Source organism: Leptopilina boulardi, unplaced genomic scaffold, assembly GCF_019393585.1.
Source record: "Leptopilina boulardi isolate dan_hultmark-lab unplaced genomic scaffold, ZJU_Lbou_2.1 LbouV2_273, whole genome shotgun sequence".
Taxonomy (NCBI): Eukaryota; Metazoa; Arthropoda; class Insecta; order Hymenoptera; family Figitidae; genus Leptopilina; species Leptopilina boulardi.
The window spans coordinates 2,991,688-3,013,192 of record NW_026137833.1 but is presented as its reverse complement, the minus strand read 5'-3'; the positions used below and the strand labels follow the sequence as shown (position 1 = coordinate 3,013,192).

Sequence of the window (21,505 nt, the reverse complement as noted above, 5' to 3'; positions counted from 1 at the left end):
TATATTAACACAAATTTAGGTATTATACAACTAATATATAATTTTATATTCACAGGAAATACGAATTTTATAATATTTATGTTTTATATTTAAAGTAAATTGAGTTTTTTTTACAAGTAAATTTTCCGGCGTTCCACGATATATGAACTGTATGCCGTGATTGGCTGGATACATTGCGCGGATAATTTAAAATTACCAAGTATTATTTTACAATTTATTTATATTTTCTTAAAAAATATTATGTTTAAAAAATATTTAAAAAAGAATAAAAATATATTTAAATAATAATAATAATACTTTTAATAAAAATTAAAATGAGAAGTATTTTCTGGAAAGTGAGCATGTTTAGAGTACGCAGTGATTGGCTGCTCCAATAGCATGTTTATACTGATTGGTTCTTTTTTTATTCTAAAAACCTAAAAATATATACTACTGTAGATTTTGAGCTTTTAAATTGCAAATAATTAAAACTACTTGTTTATCTAGGTATATTAATTTATTTATATTCTAAAATAATAAAATATTTAAAATTAAATTAACTTAAAAATTATTATTCCCCTTTCTAAACTATTTTGATTTTTAATGTCATATGCCAGCGGAATAATATAAATAACCTTATTTTCATCAGAAAATCATAGATAAATTATTTATTAAAATTGTGATATTTATTGAAAATCAATAAAATTTATGAATTGAACAGATATGTAGTTTCTAGAATTTCGAGAATAATTTACACCCTAACCTTAAAATACACATTAAAATCGCAATTTAAAATTTTCCCGTTATTAAAATTTTTTCAAAATTGTAAAAAAAATAGAATATTACATAAAATTATAAAAAGAAAATTTAATTAAACAAAATTGTGACACTTTTTTCAAATTATAAAACACAAAAAAAGAGATAAGTTAGGGAACGTGAAAAAACCATAAAAAACTACGTGAGTCAAATATTGTTAAAAAACATGCGTGTTAGACAGTTATAGAAGTATAGTGAAGTGAGTTGCTCCATCCATTATGCGTCGTATTAATAAATTTTCGGTAAATTATTATAGTTTATACAAGTCATTTAATCGAGAATAAAGGATAAATTTAGTGTCTTGTATTTTAAAGTGTTAAAACAGTGAATAAAATATAGTGAGACGAAATTGTCTTTTTTGTGACGCAAAAACCTGAACAATATAAGGGTTTCTGCGTCAGTGAATATATGATGATGATAATGACCGAGTTTCCAGCTGATTCGTTTGACAGATTTGACATCAGTTAAAAAAAGGAGAAGAAAAACTGTGAATTTTTTTTGTGTAGTATTTATTTATTTATTTACTTCTTTTTAATTTTTTTTTTTTTTACACCCCTCACTCTCATTAACCCTTCTATTTCAAATTAAGATGAAAACCATGTGGAATCTTGACGATCTATTTGTTGTCAATCAATATTCGGGTGTTGAGAGTTTAACAAATCTTTGCTTTAAAGTGATATGTGAAAATTTGGATATTATTTCAACGAAGGGAAAACGCGGTCATCGTACACTCAAGAAAGGTTTAATATTGCCTAGTGAAATTTGTGATAAAATTATTTTATATTCACAACAAAGTGAGGCAATTGAGGAGAATGATTATTTTTTCTCAATTTTTAAAAATGTTCTCGTCACTAAATTAAAACGTGTGAAAATAAGTAATTGTAGCCTGACAGATTCATCGGTTCTTACAATTGTTGCTCATAAAATAACGGAATTGGAATTTAATAATTGTTCAAATATTACGGAACTCTCGATTGAATATTTAAATGAAAATTCGGAAAATTTACAAAGTCTCGTTTTTCATGGATGTATAAGTAAATTTCGAACCGGTAAGACATTGTTTACTATTTATTAATTGTATATATTTTGTCTTTTTTTTGTGAATTTAAAAATATTTTAAAATTATATATATTTTTTTTATTGATTCTTGTATGAATGTTTTTCGTTAACTTTAAGATTATTTTGTGTGTTTATCATTACAGAAATATAATTTTGATGATTAAGAATCTATGTTTGTGTTGTGACGAATGTTTTGATTTCTTATTTCTCGTTGATTATATTTTAGTACATTTTTCCTTGCAGTGATGATATTTCGAGTGCAGGAGAGAAAATTCTAAATTATATTTTTAATTTTGGAATTTTTTTTATTTTTTTTTTTTTTTTGTTTTTAATGAAAAATTGCATGTAATTGTAAATAAAAAATTTTTTTCGTTACAATAATAATGTTTCTTTTTATTTTCAGAAAATGGCAAATTGGATGAAAAATATTATAAGAGGGGTTATGTATTTAATGCTCCAAATTTGAAGCGTTTAACATTGGGAAATATTTCAATTCCTTATTCAGAATATACAATTATTTTGCTGACACTCCCTAATTTGAGTCATTTGGATTTATCGGAAAATGAAAATATTAAAAGTTTTTATTTCTACAGTCTAGTGGAAAATTTAGTTTCTCTTGTTCTTTACAATGTTAATTTAACGCATGATGCGCCAGCCTTTGTGAAAAATGTGACTCATTTAAAAAAATTGAGGTATTTATATGAATTTTTTATGCAAAATTATTTATTTACATGTAAATTTTTTCGTAATATAAATGAATATTTAATTGTTAAGTAATTTTAGAATATTCTGAATAAATAATTTTACAATTATTATAACTGAATGGAAAAGCTGCAACTATTTTAAATATTTAATATTAAATTATAAATTTTTTTATAATTATTGATTTTACGTTTTTAAAAACGTTGAAGAATTTTTTCGTTGGTTCTCTGCTTATTTAATCGATTTTCCAACGTTTTTTTTTTTTTTAAATTTTAGATAATCGTTAATTATTCTTTCCCAGGTTTATGTGTAAAAATGTTACTTTTCAGGTATTTGGACATTTCGCAGTCGAATCCAATAAATGGAGAATTCGAAATGCCTGATACGATTCTTTCGGAAATAGTTATGGGATTACCGGAATTAATTTCATTGGATATTGGTGGTACAAATCTCGCGGGTCGAGGGGTCATTCAACGATCACTTGATAAAAAGAATTATTTCTTTGATCAACTCAGTGATATTCCGGGTCTTGCATCGCGAGTTAAAAATCCCCTACAATTTCTTGGTTTATATGGAACGTCACATCAAGCTTGTTCAAGGCACGACATTCCTGCACTAGTGGTAAGTTAATTGTTATTAATTCATGTATTCTCTAAATGTGAATTTTGACATTTCATAATTATTAGAATTTCTTGACTTTTTGTTTTTAAGAAATGCGACTTATTTATACGTCGCGGGTGAACTTTTCAACGTTTTATCATCAATGATTTAGAGGAAAACATTTTTTTTTTTTTTTTGTTACAATTAAAATTTTTTTTCAATTCTCCTGTAACTAATTTTTTAAAGACAAATTTAGTTAATTAGTTAGTTATTATTTTTCTATTTATTTTAATACAATGCGACTTTTTCGACTTTTTTTTACATTTTTTTACAAAATTTTTAAACAAGATATATTTTTTTAGTATATATAATGCAGATATTCTTCAAATTTTTTTTATTTCAATTATTTAAAACAAATTTTTTAACTAAAATTCTTTACTAAATTAATTATTTTTAATAAATTTAATGAAATTCTTCACAAATTCAATTATCATAAATTTTCAATTAAAATTTTTATGAAATTTAATAATTGTTTATAATTTAAAAAAAATTAGCAAATAAAGTTACCAACGATTTTTAATTGAAAATTTCTAATAAATTTTTTAGTAACAGAAATCATAAAAAATTTTAAATTATAAATCACTTGAAGTTGAATTAATTTCAAAAATCTAAATTGTAAATCTATGAAAATTCAATTACTTTTAAAAAATGTTATCTAAAATCAATTGATAAATTATTTTTAGTTCTGTAAAATTTAATTATTGTCTGCAAATTAATAATTTTTTTTTCCTTTAAAAAGAGTAAAACTTGTAGGTAAATAAAATTATTTAAGAGAAAAGTAAAAAAAAAAAAATTTATTTTTTTCTTTAAAAAATCAATTAAAAAGAATTTAATTTTTATTTTGTTAAATTTATTTTTAAAAAACAATTTCTTTTTCTAAAAATGTTACATTTTTAAAATAATTTTGATATAATTTGACAAATACATAAAGTAAGTTCATCTTGTTTATTTAAAAAAAAAATTAATTTGGTTATCATTTCTTACTAATAAATAATAAATAATTTTATTTTTTTATTTATTTATTTGATATAACAGGCTAAAAAGCCTAAATAATAAATAATAATAATGAATAGAATTATCAATCAATATTTAATTTTAATCAATTATAATTTTTTTTAAATTGTCTCTAGTGATAAATGCAATAAAATAAGATTTGTTCTATATTCATTTATTTATTTACACAAATTTTTTTACTTTATTTATTTTCTTCTTTTTTTCACAGATTGCTGGAGATGCTAATGAGGATCAAATTCTAGCGGCAGCATTAGTTTGCATGAATAACAAAGAAGATTTGTTGCAAAAAATTTTAAATGATTTATATCAAGTGTTTAGATTTGAAAATTGCAAACGTATGGATCAAGCGCTCTGTATAGTTTTAGAAGCAATGGAGAAACATCCTTCTGAGAAACACATTCAGATATCTGGAAGGTAATAATGAGATCATCATTCTTAAAAAAAAAAAATAATTTTTATCTCTTTTTATAATCACAGTGTAATAAAATTCTGAACGTCAATATAAGAATCATATTTTATACTAAATATTTTAAACATTAAATTCAATTTAATAAGAAAAAACGAATGGAAAATTTTATTTTCTTTACTAAAATTTTTATTACATTTTATAGGTAATTTAAAATTTATTTTATTGTTTATTTAATTATTTATTTTTTATTCAGTGACATTTTTAATTATAAATTTAATTAATTATTTAATTTAATTTAATTTTTTACTTTGTCTATATTTAAGAATTTTCTTTTAAAATTAAAAGAAATTATGAATTATCTTTACGCTGATTCTTGAAATGTAATTAAATGTTTGTGTTTTATTTAACAGTGCGACGCTCTTTTATATTATCCGCTCAAGAGAAAATCCTGTTAATGCCAGTATGAAAAAAAGAATAATTGGCGTGTTACTTGCGGGTATGAGCGCTCATAAAGATGAAGAGACAATGATGCGTAATGGCTGTTTGGCTCTTTGCCAATTTCGCATACCTCAGGATGTGGTTCGTCTTGCTTAATTTAATTCATTCTAATTCCTATTTATATACGAGAAAAAAAAGAAATATATCAAAAATATTTAATTTCATCTTTTGGCTTCAGAAAGCAACAGAAATGATTCTTTATGAAATATTTCCAAATATCAAACGTTGAATTTTAATGGATACTCATTATTATTAATTAATATAAATTTTATATATTTATTTTTTAAAAAAAGCTATTTATGAAACGCATATTTTAATGTTTTCTTTTTATTTATTTATTTTTTTAAATGAATTACAGATGTGGGGTTACGAGTCTTTAGTGAGATTGCTCTTGCATTCTGCAAAAAATTCAGAGCCAGAAAGTTTTGTGCAACGAATTGGAATATATTTATTAAATTCTCTGGCATGTCAAGTTGAAGGCAAAGAAAAGCGACTACTTGGAAAATTGGGTTGTGTTGAAACAATGTTACATTTGGTTAAATACAGAGTGACATCGAATATATTTGATGATGTCTTGGAAGTTGCTTGGTCCACAATGTGGAATATGACCGATGAAACTGATATAAATTGTCAGAGATTTTTAAATACACAGGGCATGGATTTATTCCTCGAATGTGCAAAAGTAGGCATTTATTTATTTATTTTTTTGTCAAATTAAGAAATGTCCAGGATGTCTAACAGTTAGGGAAGTCAGGGAATTTAAATGGTTAGGAAAAGTCAGGGAATTTCTTTAATTTTCTGAAATTTTTTATGAATAAATTAAAGTAACTATTAGTTTCAAAATTTTTTTTTACTTTTTTCCCAAAGCAAATGCAAATTAAAAAGTTGGCCTTCACACTCAATTATTAAGCATGTGATATATCTTATATTCATTAAGTCAATAATAATTTACTACTATTTATTAAATCCAATAAATGATTTTTTAAACTTGGATAACAATTAATTAATTTTTTTGCAGTGAAATATTTGGTTTTTTAATAAAAATAAAAATTATTTGATACATTTTTATTTTATCGGTTCAACTTCAAATAAAGTAAATTATTCATTAATACAAATAATTTATTATTTAATGCTAATATCCACATTTAACTTATAAAAATTTTTACGGAGTCGAATATTAAATTATCGATTTTCTATTTAGCAAAATTGTATAAAGTGAATTTTATATTATGCAAAATTTTCAATTTAGATTTAACTAAAATTCGATTTAAAAGAATTTCTATTTAGCAGAACTCTTATAAAGCATTTTTTCTAATACTTTTTTAAAAATTTTAAATTAATATAATTTCAATTTAACAAAATTTATGTCTATAAAAATTGACAAAAAAAGAGAACTAAGTAGAATTTTTCTTAAATGAGAATTCTGTTAAATAAGAATTAGTTGGAATTAAAATTATCTTTAATAAAAACTTTGTTAATTAAGAATTTTGTTAAATAGAAATTCTATTAATTGTGGATTTATTCAATGACAATTCTGTTAAAAGTAAATATTTTGATAAATCAAATTTTACTAAAATAACAATTCTGTTAAAAAAATTTTTCTTTATGCAATTTTTCTTGACATAAATTTCGTTAAATTGAAATTGTATTAATTTGAAATTCGATGTACTAGAAAATCAGCTTTATATAATTTTACTAAATAAAAATTTGATAATTTAAGATTTGACGCCGTAAAAATTCTTTTAAATTAAATGTTGAAAATATTTATACGTCCCGAATTAGTTTATTTATTTCACATTAAATATTTTATTTTTTACGAAACCTTATTTATTTGGTTTAAATACATATGAAATTAGTGGATAATAGACAGGTAAATGATTTAATTGTATCAAAATAAATTTTAGTTAATCAAAATAAAAATTTTTTATTATAATTTAGGTAAGTGAAAAGTCAGGGAATTTTTTTCCTAGCAGTTGTTAGACATCCTGTATGTATTTTTGCAATTTAAAAAAAAAGTTGCCCCTTTTTATTTAAAAATTTGAATGATTTTCTATTTTATTTTTTCTGTTCTAGCAATATCCAAGTAAAGAAGAACTATTGAGAAATATGATGGGATTATTGGGAAATGTTGCCGAAGTGGAAAGTCTTCGTTCTCAATTGATGCAGGAAAAATATGTTGTGGTTTTTTCTCGTTTGTTACGCTCAAAAAGTGATGGAATTGAAGTATGTATTATTTTTTTTTTTGAATTTTCACATTTATTGCTAATGATTTTTTTTTTTTTTTTTACTTTAATTTTATTAGTTTGAAATTATTACAAATTGACACCTGAGATAAATATTTTGGGTTTTACTATTTTTTTTCTAAAATATTGATAAAATTGAAGGTGTCATATAATGCTGCGGGAATTTTGGCACACATGGTATCAGACGGCGTTGAAGCTTGGTCAATTGAAAATCCATCGAGAAATGAGATACTCAGTCTAATGGTGAAAGCGATAAATAGTTGGAATTTAGATTCCGAGCGTAATATAAATTACAGATCATTTTTACCGCTTCTTCGATTATTGGATGTTTATCACACTCCACAATGTCAACATTGGGCAGTTTGGGCGCTAGCAAATCTTACAAGAGTTTATCGTAAGTAATTAATTTTACTTATTAATATATTAATAATAAATTAATTAATATTTAATTTATAATTAATTAATAAATTTATTATTTTTCAGCTCACAAATATTGCGATCTAGTTATTTCCGAAGGTGGAATAGAGAAATTAAAAAATTTATTAGATTCTGATTTGCCATATGACTTGATAAAACGACTTGCTCATGAAGTTGTTGTCAGCTGTCGTATGTAAACAACAAAAGAATAATGAATAATTTTCTTTCGAGAGTATTCTTAAGGCACGAAAAAAATATTTATATATACATAATATGTATATATTTAAATATTTAGTAAAAATAGAGTTTTACTTGGCTGCAATATTTCTGTACTCTCGAATATAGGCATTATTGTTTTTTTTTTTTTTTTTTTTTTTTTTTTACGGAGATTGGGAGAATATTTCCTCTTCCCATTAACCGTTTTTTTTATATAACGCCTGAGAATTATTCTCCATCAGCAAAATGATCGCGTAAAATACACTTAACTCAAATAATTATGATATCAAAATTGAATTTGTGTGTCTTTTTGATTCATATACGTGCATGTAAATAGTTTTTTCGGAAAGAGGTTGAACCTTAAATTAATCGTTATTGATTGTCGAGAACTGATCCGAATGGAAAAAAAAGAAAGAAAAAAAAAATATGAAAAGTATTTGTCAATTTGTGATATTGTCCCTTGAAAAATACACTCGTGAATTTTAATTATTTAATTGTAAGTATTTCTCTAAAAGAGAAAAAAAGTTGTTTTAAAAATAAGAAAATAAAAAAAAAATGGAAGAAGAAGAAGGTACGACCTCTTGATATATATTTTTTTTTGCATTTCATAAAAAATTTTGTAAAATGGTTTTTCTAGGGCAAAAATTCTTTTTTTTCTTCATATATATTTACATATAGTGATAAATCACATAACTATTTTCTAGATGTAAAATAATATTAATATTTTGTAGATATTGAAGTCTTGCAATAAAAAAAAAAATTATTATTTAATAGAGGTTATTTCTTTTTTACAAAAATACAATTTTAATTTATGATGTTTTTTTTTAATTATTTACAAATTGTGAAAAAAGTATTTTTATTTCCTTTTTTTATTTTTTTTTTTGAAAAAAAAGAAAAATTTTCTATGAAAAGTTTAGTTAAATATTTGCAAGGCTTCACTTACGAAATATCTGTTTTGAAAAAAATGTTTGCAAATTAATATTCATCAAATTAGAAAATATATTATTGAAATATTACACATTGGGACAAATAAGAGAAATTGTTTTTAAGAGAAAAAAGAAAAAATACTTTTTACTTTTATTGTAAATAAATAAATAAATAAAATATATTATCGTAACAGAGATATATAGTAAATGTAATGATTTAGATTTGTATTTTTTCATATAGCAGTAATATATTATTTAAGAATAATTGTCTCCATTATTATAATTTTGAGGCAATATAAGAAAATTTAATATGTTTTTCTTTTTCTTTTTTTTTTTTTTTTTGAAAATAAAATTATCTAGAAGTTATTGAGTAAAATAAACATTTTTTTTTCTTGAAAAAAATAAAAAAAAAAAAGGTGCATATAGTTAACAATGACTTATTCTAATAAATGTTGCAAAAGAATTACAATTTTGTACATATTTTTAATATTTCTATAATACCTTTCACAATTTTAATTTTTCGTTACTGATAATTTACTTATAGAATTTTTTGTTTGTTTTTAATTTACATTGTTTTCAAAAGTAAGTAAATTAATTTATAAATAAGTTTAAATTATATAAAACTACCATTTAATTATTTTTAAAGCACATAAATTTAAATTTAAAAAATTTTCGCGGGTTTTCTGTCGGTAAGTTTTTATTTGTCTTTTGCTTTCTGACGTTAATATTTTGTCTGGTCATTTCAGTTATCTTTTTAATATCTTTTATTATTAAATTATGGCAGAAAATCAACAATTTATACATAATATTTTTCAAAATGATCCTCTTCTTTTTAAAAGTTATATAAATAAAAAAATTACTGTATTAACCGAGGATGGAAATTCACAAACCGGAATTGTTTACACCATTGACCCGGTGTCGGAGAGGTTAGGTTTTATTTATTATTTTTTTTTTTTTACTTTCTAATGAGTTTTGTGATAAAAACTATTATTTTAAATTGTTATAATTACATTATCAAATATTAAAAGTAATTATATTTATATTTTGTTTAATTTTTAACAAAATTACATATAATTTTCGTCGTACTATCAATAAACCAATTTTCTAATTTTTATTTTTTTTTTTAAATGTAGTTTGTAATTCACGGATATTAGAAATATAAAATTTTGAAAAAAATAGTTTTTTTTTTTTTAAGAAAAAAAATGTGTAAATATAGAAAATTTGTTTGTTTGTAGTATAATTTTGATTCAACCTGATGATACAACATATCGAATGAAAATAATTATGGGACATGCTGTTAAAAATATTGAATTGTCTTCTGATCCTGTGACAATTATACCAGAATTATTTTGTCCTTCGATGACAAATTTATCAGAAAAAAATTTAATTGAACGTAAAAATGCAATTAAAAAATTACTCGATGAAAATCGTGTTCCCTTTACTGAGGATAATGATATTATTCAAATAGAAGATGTACTCGCTATAAAACCGCCTTATCAATTAGAAAATTTTGTTTGCAATAATCGCAACGTTTTAATTAGAATACAAACAATTTTATCTGCCGTTATTAAATAAGCGTGTAAATTCAATTAATTTTCAATTCATTTTGTTTATATTTTGTGATTCTGTTAATCATATTGTATTTTTTTGTAATTTAAATTCAATTCTAAATGTTTTTCAACATTTTTGTATTAGTCATCTTTTTTTTTTTATTATTATTATAATTAAAATTATTGTCAATTTTTTTTCAAACAATTGTTTTAAATCGAAAAATCAATTTTTAAAAAGTAAATTCTAGACGTTTTGCTCAAATTACTGAAAAAAATATAAATTTTTCAAAAATTCAATGAGGAAAAACAAAATATAATTTCTGTAATTTTATTTTATGTAAATTATTTGATTATTTTAGTAATTTTTAACGAATTTTTTTTTTTTTTTAATTAATAATTATTATTTACATGTTGGTATGTCAATAATTTCAAATTTATTTTTTAATAAATAAATAAATTGAGTGACATAGAAGAAAAATGAAATTTTCTTCTGAAAATTTATTTTTATGCGCAAGGAATGTTTTTTTGTTTTATTATAAATTGTATAGAAATTAAAAAAAGACACTATTTCATTTACTAATAGTATTATTAATTTATTTTTATGTAAATTTGTTTAAATCTTATTTGATAATTATTACAAAAATAAATTGTGAGGAATGTATATAATATTAACGCTTGTGCGAGAAGATACAGCCATATCGATGTTTTAAAATAATAATAAAAAAAAGAAAAAAGAAATTGATTGTATATTTTTATTTGTGGCATAAAAAAGCGAGCTATGAATTGTGTATTTAAAAACAAAAAAATAATCAAGACATTCTATAAATGAAAATATATAAATTATTTACTCTAATTAATAAATCATTTGCCACTTAATTATTTTTTTTCATAATTAGTTATCCCATTGATAATTAATTATTAGTTTCTCATTATTTAAATACATTAATTTATTAATTGAGGGGTCAATTTTCTACTAAATTCGTCGAAATTTGAATACCTTCAAAATTATTTCTGCAAAATTTTTATAATTTTTTTAAAAATCAGTGACGAACATTAGGTTCGAAATATAAATGATTGAACAATTATTTTCATTTTAAACTTATTTAATATATTCTAAAATTGGACAAGAAATAAAAAATATTTTTTTTGATTCATTCTTGTTTTTGGGTCGCATTTGATATTTTTTGTGCCATTTTTTTTTTAATGATATATTTTTCTATATATTGATTAATTTTTATTTATATTAATATTTGTAAATTTCTTATTATTTATAACCAAGCTCTAAAAATATTTAAATTATTTTTTAATTAGTCGATAATTTTTATTTAAAAACTTTGAGAGATTCAAGATGAACATTGTTTTTTTTCAAACGAAAATTAATAATCATATTAATTATTATTAGTGATATTAATTTTATAAGACGTATAAAATTTTTTGTATATTTCATTTCAATTTGAATTAACTCAACGTTTTCGAATTCTGAATTCAAATCGAAAATTTCGAATATTTCTCCACATGTTGACTATAATAGTAATTCATTTCGTGTATCTAATTTAAATATCCCTCTCTCTGTTTTTTTTTTTAATTTTTGTCTCGTTTGCAATTTAATAATTTGCTTCTGAACGAATATGTAATAAAATATTTCGATTATTCAACAGCAACGCCGAAAAAATATCTATATATTTTTCATTTATTTAGCCTCTTGTTATTTTCACATAAATGAGCATTTATTTTTCTTTCGATTGTTTCAATAATGAAAAATGTGTTTAATAATATTAATTAATTAAAAAGGACAAATAACTGTTTTATCGACTAGAGATTGACTTTAAAACAAAAAGAATAAATAAATAAAAGTACATGTTACAGTAAAAGTTGTGCATAATGAAATGTAATGATTAAAATTGATTTTATAACATTGAGATCGTCGAAATTGACACACGAAATATTTAACACATTCAAAAAATGAATGAATGTTGTAACCATTTTTAAATAATGTAATTAATTTATACAAAAACTTGAACAATAAGGTTGAGAAATTTATAATAATAAATCGTCGATCACTTTTTTTTATATAAAATATTTTTTGAGAATTAAATAAAAAAAAAATTTAGTTTTTATATTTTTTGAAAAGTGTGAGAAATCTTTTCTTTAGATTCTACTAGTAATTAGTTAATAATACTTTTATTTGTATGAGAAAAAAATTATCATCGATTTATTATTAATATATATATATAGAAAATCTCAACAATCAAAACAAGGCAGTTTCGAGTTGCTATAAATTTACTAAACTATTTAACAGCTATTTTATTTTTCACAGAAAACTCATTCTTTCTGTTCTCTTTCTTTTTTTTTATTAAAGCTTATTTATGCATTAATATTTTGGAAAATTTTTTTTTTTTTTTCTTTTTTTTAAGAGGGTGCAAAATTATTTCTTTAAACTCTTTTTCCAATATGTTTAAATTGTCAAATTATACTATATTTTGCATTTTTTCTTTCTTTTTAATAAATAATTGTAATTAGTAATAATTAAGAATCAAAATCCGAAAACGCTTACTGAACAAAAAAAAAATCGATCACAACGCTTCTCAAAATAATTATTGAGAAGAAAAAAAAATTTTTTTTTTTTGTCGTATATTTTTAAAATTCTTAATAATTTTTAGATTTGGTATTTAAGGGTTTAAACATTTTTTTAAAAACTTCGTTCGCCATTTTGAATTTTTAAAATTCTCTCTGTAATTCTAATGTATCGTAAATAATAAATTACATATTATTGAACAAAAAATATCGGTATTTTTACTTTATATTCGTCAAAATGCATTGTGATCGTTTTTTCTATAATTTATAATTTTTTCTCTTTTTTATTAAATACTTTTAATTAACGTATATTATTCTTAGATGAATGACCGCGTTTTGTTTTCAAATTAATATAATTTAAAAACAATGAAAATTATAAATACAGTAGAAATTGATGATTTTTTAAAACTATTTTTTTTTGTTTAATAATTTAAAATACTTATTTTATTTTAAATTAATTCATCATTTCCAATAATGAGTTTTTCGATTTTCTTTTCAATTTTGTCGTAAATTCTACTATTCTGTTTTTTTTTTTGCGAATTGTCATAAATCGTTAAAATTTCCTTTTCTTTGTGTTACGTTATTTTTAACATTTAATATGCGTAATTGTTTCTCTTTTTCTCAAAATATGTTTTTCCTTATCCTTATTTTTGTTTGTCCATAAAAAAAGAAATTTATCACACATGCTCCTTTGTTTCTTTTTTTTTTTTTTGCAAAAATCGAAAATTCGTGAGATTATAATTAGTTTCTTAATTAATTATCTGGACCCTACTTCGATAGAGGCATGACTTTTTTTTTTATCGCCTACTCCTAAAAGCCATTAAGAGCTTCTTTTTTTTCTTAAATTAGTTTATAAAAAGCGATTCTATAATTCGTTTCGTCAGAATATTTGTTCCTCCGAGAGAGGTAAATTATCTGCGCGAAATTATCATACGATTCTTCTTTTTTTTTTTTTTCTTTTTCTTCCTCTTCTTCTTCTTGTTTTGGTTCTGAGAAACTCAGCTGTCTTTTTTGAAACATTTATATTAGTTTCAGGATAAATTTTCATTTCCCGTGAAACTTTGTCATTCTGTTTCGCTGTCTGAATAATACTCTATTGGATTTGGGTCCCGTGGTTTTTTTGAGTACGCGAGTCCCAATTTGTCGGAAATTTCTTGAATATTCGCTAAAGCCTGAAAAAAGGAGAAAATAAATGTTTATTATTTTTAGAATAGAATAGAAACTATTTTCATTGATGGTACAAAATAGTTTTGTTTTTTTTAATTAGACCGCAACGACTTTGATGAAAATAGATATCATGGTCTGATCCTAATTATAAATTATTTGTTATTATTAATTAGAAATGAAATTAATTTGCCTTGCCACTTACATAATCCAATTGTTCCTTTGTATGAGCGGCTGAAAGACAAAATCTAATTCTGCCCTCCATAATAGGAGTTGCTGGAAATCCAACACCAACTGTAGCTATACCTTTTGTGGTGAGTGTTCGAACAACAGCTCTGAAATAATGTTTTTTTTTTTTTTTTAATTAATAAAATTAAAATTATAAAAATATAAATGTTAAATTAAAATTTGAAAAATTAAAATAGTAATAGAAAAAAAATTTTTAAAACATATTTTCTAAAATTTTACTAGACATACCCAATTTTTGAAAAGAGATAAACAAGCATTGGAACAACTGGCGAATCTTCATTTCCATAAGTAATAACTCCAATTTGATTTAATCGTTTTCTAAAATATCGTGTATTTCGAGCGAGTTGTTTGATTCTATTTTTTCCCTCATTAGTTCCATCTTCGCCGGCAATAATTCTCATCGATGTTATAATTTGTTGTGCAATTGGTGGCGACATTGCAACAGCATACGTTTGTGCGTGACTGTAAATTCGTATGTGATTTATCAGCTCCTGAAAATAAAAAGGAAAACATTTAATTAAATACAATCTTATTAGAATTTTTACCAAAATTTACAATACCTAGTGTAATAATAATAATTTATTTAAAATTTTTGTTGAATTTGAAAAAATATAATATTTCTAATTTTGTAGAATAATGTAAATATAAAAAGCTTGTTTTATTTATAATTTACATTTAAATATAATTTTTAATTTAATTATAATTTAAATAAATTTTGCGAAAACAATAATAATTTTTAGTTTTTATTAATATCAAAATTATTTGTTAAAAAAAATAATTTCAATTCATAAAAAATGTCCTTGCATTAATATTATTAAAATAAAAAGTGTAATTAGAAAAATTAGAAAATTAATTACCTTTGTGCCTGCAATGTATCCACCAGCAGATCCAAAACTTTTTGTAAAAGTTCCCATGAGAATATCGATTTCTCGAGGATCAATTTCATAATAATCAGCAATTCCCCGACCTCTCTTACCCATTGCACCTGTACTGTGAGCTTCATCTAGATAAAGATAGGCCTGAAATTTAAAAAAAAGATAAAAGTTATAATTTTTTTCTTGGTATCAATATTTTAATAGTTTTCTAAAAAAAACAGACATTACAAAATAAAAAATTATACAGAAAATAGTTCCAACAATCTTTTGTCTCTTGTTATAAATATTAAAAAAAAAAAAATGTTTGAAATTGTAAATTTCAGATTAAAACAATCGACTTAAAAAAAAATAAAAAGACAAATTATTTATCGGCTATTTGTTGTTAGTAAATAAAAATAAATTAAATTTTTGATTATAATTTATTAAAAAAAAAAAAAAAATTTTATTAATAGACTAGAAATTAATAGATTAGAATTAATAATAAATTAAATTAGAAAATACTTCAAGAAATTTAATTTTATTGATAAAAAAAAAATTAAATTTGAATTTTCTAATTATTTTTCGTTCCATTTAGAAAAATTAAATTGTTATTTTTTCAAATATTTAATTTTTCATATTATCCTACCTTATACTTCTTTTTTAATGCTATTATTTCGGGAAGATGCACGATGGAACCTTCCATTGAATAAATCCCCTCGACAACTATTACTATTTTTTTCCACGGTTTTCCACTCCCCGGTTGACCAGAAACTATTGCATTTTTCAAAAGTTCCTCCAAATGTTTTACATCTGTTGCGAAAATTGATTTCCATTTAGTGAATTAAATTTAAATTTAAAAAAAAAAATTATACATCAAAATAAGAATAAAAAAAAATATTAATTGAATTATAAACTTTGATTTAACATTTTTCTAAAATTAAAAAATTTATATATAATTAAAAAAAAAAAAAAGAGAAAACTATTGTATATTAAAAACTCACTGTTATGTTTGAAGACCTTTGTCGTTGCTCCGGAAAGTCTTAGGCCAAGAATGAGAGAGGCATGATTTTTTTCGTCACTCATTACCAAACAACCTTTACTGACTAGTGAGGGAATATTTAATGAATTTGTCGCAAATCCCATACCAAAAACAATTGCATCCTCAACGCCCAAAAATTTTGCAGTCAATTTCTCTAATTCATCGTGAATTGGCATACTCCCTTTATTCCGGCAAATAAATCAAAATACAATTTAATTTTAAGCATTAAAATAATTTTTAATTGATTTAACTTTAAATTTTACATTTTTATTAATGTCGAGATCAGTTGTTTTTTAAATTCTTATTTTTTTCCATTTTCAATTATTTTTTGTTTAAATATTTAATTTTACTTAAAAAATTTCTGATTTTTAATTGAAAATAATTTTTTTTTTCGAAATTTTAAATTCTTTTTATTTGAAATTATATTTTGAAAATTCTTAATTTTTATTTAAACAATTATTTTAGAATTTTTTTTTTTTAATTTCTTATTAGGTATAAATTCATTATTTGAATATTAGTAATTTTTTGTTTTTTTTTAATTGAAAATAATAGTTGCCCTATGAAAAAAAAGAAACATTAGTTATACCTAATTCGAGTCGAGGACTACAACTTGCACAGCCAAATTGTTTAAGCGTTTTTATACTTTCTGTCGCGCAAGGTCCAGTTGACTCTGCAAAACCGAGGTAGTTGTAGGAACCCAAATTCAAACATGGAGTTTCAGTTCCGGTAAATCTAAATTAAAAATTAATTATTTTAATAACGGAAAATAATCAATTAATTATTATCGCTATTATTATTATTTTTAATTTATCCGTATTATTATTATTATTATTATTATTATTATTATTATTATTGTTAAAATAATTGTAAATAATGAATAAGAAACAAATTTACGAATATCATATAGAAAATATTTTGAAAAGAAAAGAAATTTTTCTTTATGGAAAAAATTATGAATGAAAAAAAAAATACTGACTCAAAGGTCCAGCAATAGTCTCGTGTAATTCTGTCTTTTAACGTGACCATGGCTCCAGGCACAGAACAAATTGGACGATTATAACAATCCCTTATTCTACGATAAACATAGCGTAAATAAAATCGCTCAAAACTCTCGTAAAGTGGAGCGTAACCCTGTAAAAAAGAAGTAGAATGTCTTATTTTTTTTATTTATTTTCTCTTTTATACTATGTACATAGTTTTTACATCTTAAAATCATTTACATTAATTATTTATTTATTTGTTGAATATAAAGTTTTTAGGGCTTGGAAAATAAAATTTTTTTTTTTAAATTTCAATTCTTTTAAGAATTTAATACAGTTTCTTAAAAAATGAAAAAATTATTTTACGCTCTAGTAATTTATTAACAATAAAATTTATATTTATTTAAAAAAGAAATGAAATTATATTATAATTTAAGTTGTTTTTGAAAAATTCAATTTTTTGTCAATTTATTTATTTTTTTAAATCAATTATTTTTTAGAAATCAATAATAATTATTATTATAGTTTTGCAATAATTTTACTAATTTGTAAATTAAGTTCTTTCTAAAATAATTAGAATTATTTAGAAAAACTTTTCGAATAATATGGAATTAATTTTTTCATTAAGTCAATAAATTATAAAACAAACAAAATTTTTTCTTCTTCTTTTTTTTTTTTTTTTTTTTTTTGATAAAATATTTTTATGATTTTGTTTCGAATTAAAAATTAATAAATGCAACTAATTTTGTTTTAAAAATTCAGTTTCATTGCGGGTTTGTTCGAAAATGAAAAAATTTAAAAACAAATTGCAATAGCAAAAAAAAAAGCCATTAGCGATACTTACTTTTCTATTTTTTTCTTGAGCTACTTTTGGAGTAAACAATAATTGATTAACGAAGCCCAAAAACATGAGAATATAAAATCCAAAATATGTAAGAGCTGCTGTAATAAATGGCACTTTTTCAAAAGATTCCTTGTGTACAGACGACTTTGGTATTTCATTTTTCTTTAGAGTCCGATGCTGAAAAAAAAAATTATTTTTAAAATACTATTGAGCATTAATTTACAATAATAATTAATAAATAATTAGTAATTAAAAAATTAAGTATTTAATAATTATTAAATCAATAATTAATTATTTCATTATAAGTAATTTAATAATATTTCTTAAATAAATAATAATAATAATTATTATTATTTAAATAATAAATCTTGTTTGTTATAAATATTTTATATAAAAAATAGTAATAAACCAAATTTTTTAATTAAATGGATAAATTAAACAGAATTTACATTAATTATTAGTAAAATTTCCCAATTTGAAATTATGTTCAAATGAAAAATCGAATAAATAATATTTAAATATAAATAATATTTTTTTTTGATATATATAATAAAATTTAATAAGTCATGATCTACGTGAATTGTTCTTAAATCATCTTAAATCATTTTAAATTCCCTTCAGTAAATTTAGAGGACGTCAGAATATACTTCAATAATAAAAATTCCATTTCTTTTTATAGCTTTTGCGCGCTTAAATTTTTTTTTGTTCTATTTTTCATTTAAATTAGCTTCCATATTGATATTTTAAATTATTTAAATTTTAATATTATTGGTCAATTTTTTTTTTTTTTAATTTATTGACGTATATCTAATTATATAAAACAAAAATTAACATACAATTTATTTTCAAATATGAAGTTTATATTTTTTTCTAATTTTTAATTTTAAAAATTTTTTATTTTTTTTCTTTATTTATTATAAAAATTTTATTTATTTTAAAAATAATTAAATTATAAATTTAGAACTTGATTTTATATATTTATAAAAAAAACTTTATGCCGAGTGTAAAGCAATCACAGACTAATTTACGGGAATAATTTATTAGGGAAACTAAATTTACATTGAATATCTAGGTCTTTGGACCTAATGTGTAGGCATTCGGACATTAATTTAGTTAAATTAAACTCAAGCTAGATATTGAAATTAAAGAATTAAAATTAAAATAACATTTTCCCGATAAAGGACGAAAAAAAAATTAAATCAAAAATTATTTTCTTCGATAATTTATGTACTTCCCATCCCCACTAAACCAGAAAAAACGATTCGAAATTCAAAAAATCCCGCGAAAAAATCGATAATCGATTGTCATTTTTTATTAATTTGAAAAAACGACAGGTAGCGCTGTTATCAATCAAAAAATATCAACAGACATTTTAATATATATAAAAAAAAAAAAAAATTGTTTATCAAAATAATAATCAAAAACCAAACAAATCCGATTAATTGACTATTTTATAATATTATCATTTTTATCTTTGCAGAAATTAGCAAAAAAAAAAAAAAATTATTCAGATAAGGTGAGATAAAAATCGAAGATAAAAAAAAACGAATGAAATCATTTCCTGGAGATTATCCACACGAGTCTTTATCATTTCCTGGAAATATGACGAAAAATAATAAAACCTATCAAGCAATGGAATATAATCAACAGGAATTAATTGTAAAATTCAAGCAAAAAATTGGTAAGATTTTTTGTTTATTAATTGCCCCAAAAAAAAAAGAAAAATTAAGCAAGTTTGTAATTTTTTTAATTCACATGAAATAAAGACACGTTTTTTTTTCATCTATAATTTAATGGAAGGAAATAGTTTTGTTATGGAACATTGACTTTTATGTGATAAAAAGAAAAAAAAACAGGACACGAGGATCAAGTTGAGTGCAAGTTAGGTGCACGTGCACTTACCTGTACGAGGCCGTTTGTTTGAAGTTTAGCGAATCCGTTGATTTTGCGGTTGATAGTGTCATCACAATTATTAGAGGTTAATCCATTTTTAAGTTTTAATGAATTATCCTCTTTTCCTGTGTTAATTGTCATTTGAACTTTTGTCTTCGCCATATTTCAAATTTAATTTTAAATTAGAATAAAAAAAAAAAAAATTTAAATTAATTTGAAAAACACACACACACACACACACGCTATTCAAATGTGAAAGAAAAAAAAAGTGATTTTTTTTTTATCATTCAACGACTTTAACATTGAAGACCGACGACGACGACGTCCGTCGTGCGACGCGATGTCTGCAGCAAAAATGAGGCCTGCGCCCTGTGCGTACGCGCCAATCGCCTGACTTTTTCCTCCTTCCGTACCCCTCGTAAACTTCCCTTTTCACACAGACACTTGTATATTGTAGTGATAGTAAGTAGTAGTGTAATATTTACAACTATAGCGCCTATCCGAATTCTATATGGAAAGAAATTTTCCAATACCTGTTTAACAAATGTTGTTTTTTTTTTTTTTTTTTTAAATGACAATTTTTTATCTTTAAAAACGTTTATACCTGCGGGAATGTAGACCTCCAGTAAATAACTATTTTATTTATGTTTGAAAATATATTAAAATATTATCAATAATAATAACTTTTGGAAGAATAGATAACAATTTTTAAGAATGAAATTAAAAACTTAGAAATAATTATTTATTCATAGATTTTGCTGATGATAGAAATTACAATAATTACAAAAATTATTTATTGTAAATAAATATTTAATGTATCTTCGCACAAAACAAAAATAAATATATTTAATTAATAATTAATTTCTAACAACATTTAATGTTGTATAGTTACTCATAAACAGGGCGAATTATACGATTTTTTCCGACTTTTTTTTTCAAAAATACTACTTCTTTCGATTTATTTTAATAAAATGCGACTTTTTCGACTTTTTTTTTTACATTTTTTAAAAAAATTTTTAAACAATGTACATTATTTTTAATATACAATGCAGATCATCTTCAAATCTTCTTTATTGAAATTATTTAACAAATTTTTAACTAAAATTCTTCACTAAATTAATTATTTTTAATCATTTTAATGAAATTCTTCACAAAATTAATATTATTAAAAATTTTATGAAATTTAATAATTGTTTATAGTTTTAAAAAAATTAGCAAATAAAATTACCAAAAAATTTTAATTCAAAATCACTTAAAATTTTATTTTTTCCAAAAATTTCAATTATTTTTAATTATTTTTAAAAAATTCAATTATCTGAAAGCGTTTTTCAAATAAAACTTTTTGGAACTTAATTTTTTTTTGTGATTTCTAATAAATTCTTCACAAATTCAATATTAAAATTTTTATGAAATTTAATA

At 21.9% G+C, this 21,505-nt stretch overlaps 4 protein-coding genes across 4 annotated transcripts in view; 3 read left to right on the top strand and 1 right to left on the bottom strand.

Annotated features, from left to right (window-relative positions):
- The first annotated feature begins 971 nt into the window (after positions 1-971).
- Positions 972-9,408, top strand: LOC127281636 (protein zer-1 homolog). The gene is made up of 9 exons (XM_051305446.1): positions 972-1,844; positions 2,258-2,546; positions 2,886-3,177; positions 4,439-4,644; positions 5,050-5,218; positions 5,496-5,819; positions 7,211-7,360; positions 7,522-7,774; positions 7,864-9,408. Exons 1-9 carry the CDS (start codon positions 1,385-1,387, stop codon positions 7,992-7,994), a joined length of 2,274 nt encoding a protein of 757 aa, XP_051161403.1. The 5' UTR covers positions 972-1,384; the 3' UTR covers positions 7,995-9,408.
- Positions 9,409-9,622: 214 nt separating this feature from the next.
- LOC127281634 (uncharacterized) lies at positions 9,623-11,365 on the top strand. The gene is made up of 2 exons (XM_051305445.1): positions 9,623-9,865; positions 10,175-11,365. The coding sequence occupies exons 1-2, from the start codon at positions 9,717-9,719 to the stop codon at positions 10,512-10,514; spliced, it is 489 nt and encodes a 162-aa protein (XP_051161402.1). The 5' UTR covers positions 9,623-9,716; the 3' UTR covers positions 10,515-11,365.
- A 2,388-nt stretch (positions 11,366-13,753) lies between these two features.
- LOC127281633 (serine palmitoyltransferase 2) lies at positions 13,754-20,464 on the bottom strand. Its single transcript, XM_051305444.1, has 10 exons — positions 20,096-20,464; positions 18,194-18,370; positions 17,346-17,500; positions 16,956-17,101; positions 16,332-16,550; positions 15,977-16,140; positions 15,334-15,495; positions 14,705-14,967; positions 14,433-14,562; positions 13,754-14,235 (listed from the first exon to the last, which is right to left on the bottom strand). The coding sequence occupies exons 1-10, from the start codon at positions 20,246-20,248 to the stop codon at positions 14,128-14,130; spliced, it is 1,677 nt and encodes a 558-aa protein (XP_051161401.1). The 5' UTR covers positions 20,249-20,464; the 3' UTR covers positions 13,754-14,127.
- Positions 19,748-21,505, top strand: part of LOC127281630 (reticulon-1-A) — a 66,582-nt gene continuing 64,824 nt past the window's right edge. The window contains exon 1 of the mRNA XM_051305438.1: positions 19,748-19,874. Within this exon, the coding sequence (XP_051161395.1) occupies positions 19,796-19,874 (79 nt within the window). The 5' untranslated portion in view covers positions 19,748-19,795. The remainder of the gene's footprint in view (positions 19,875-21,505) is intronic.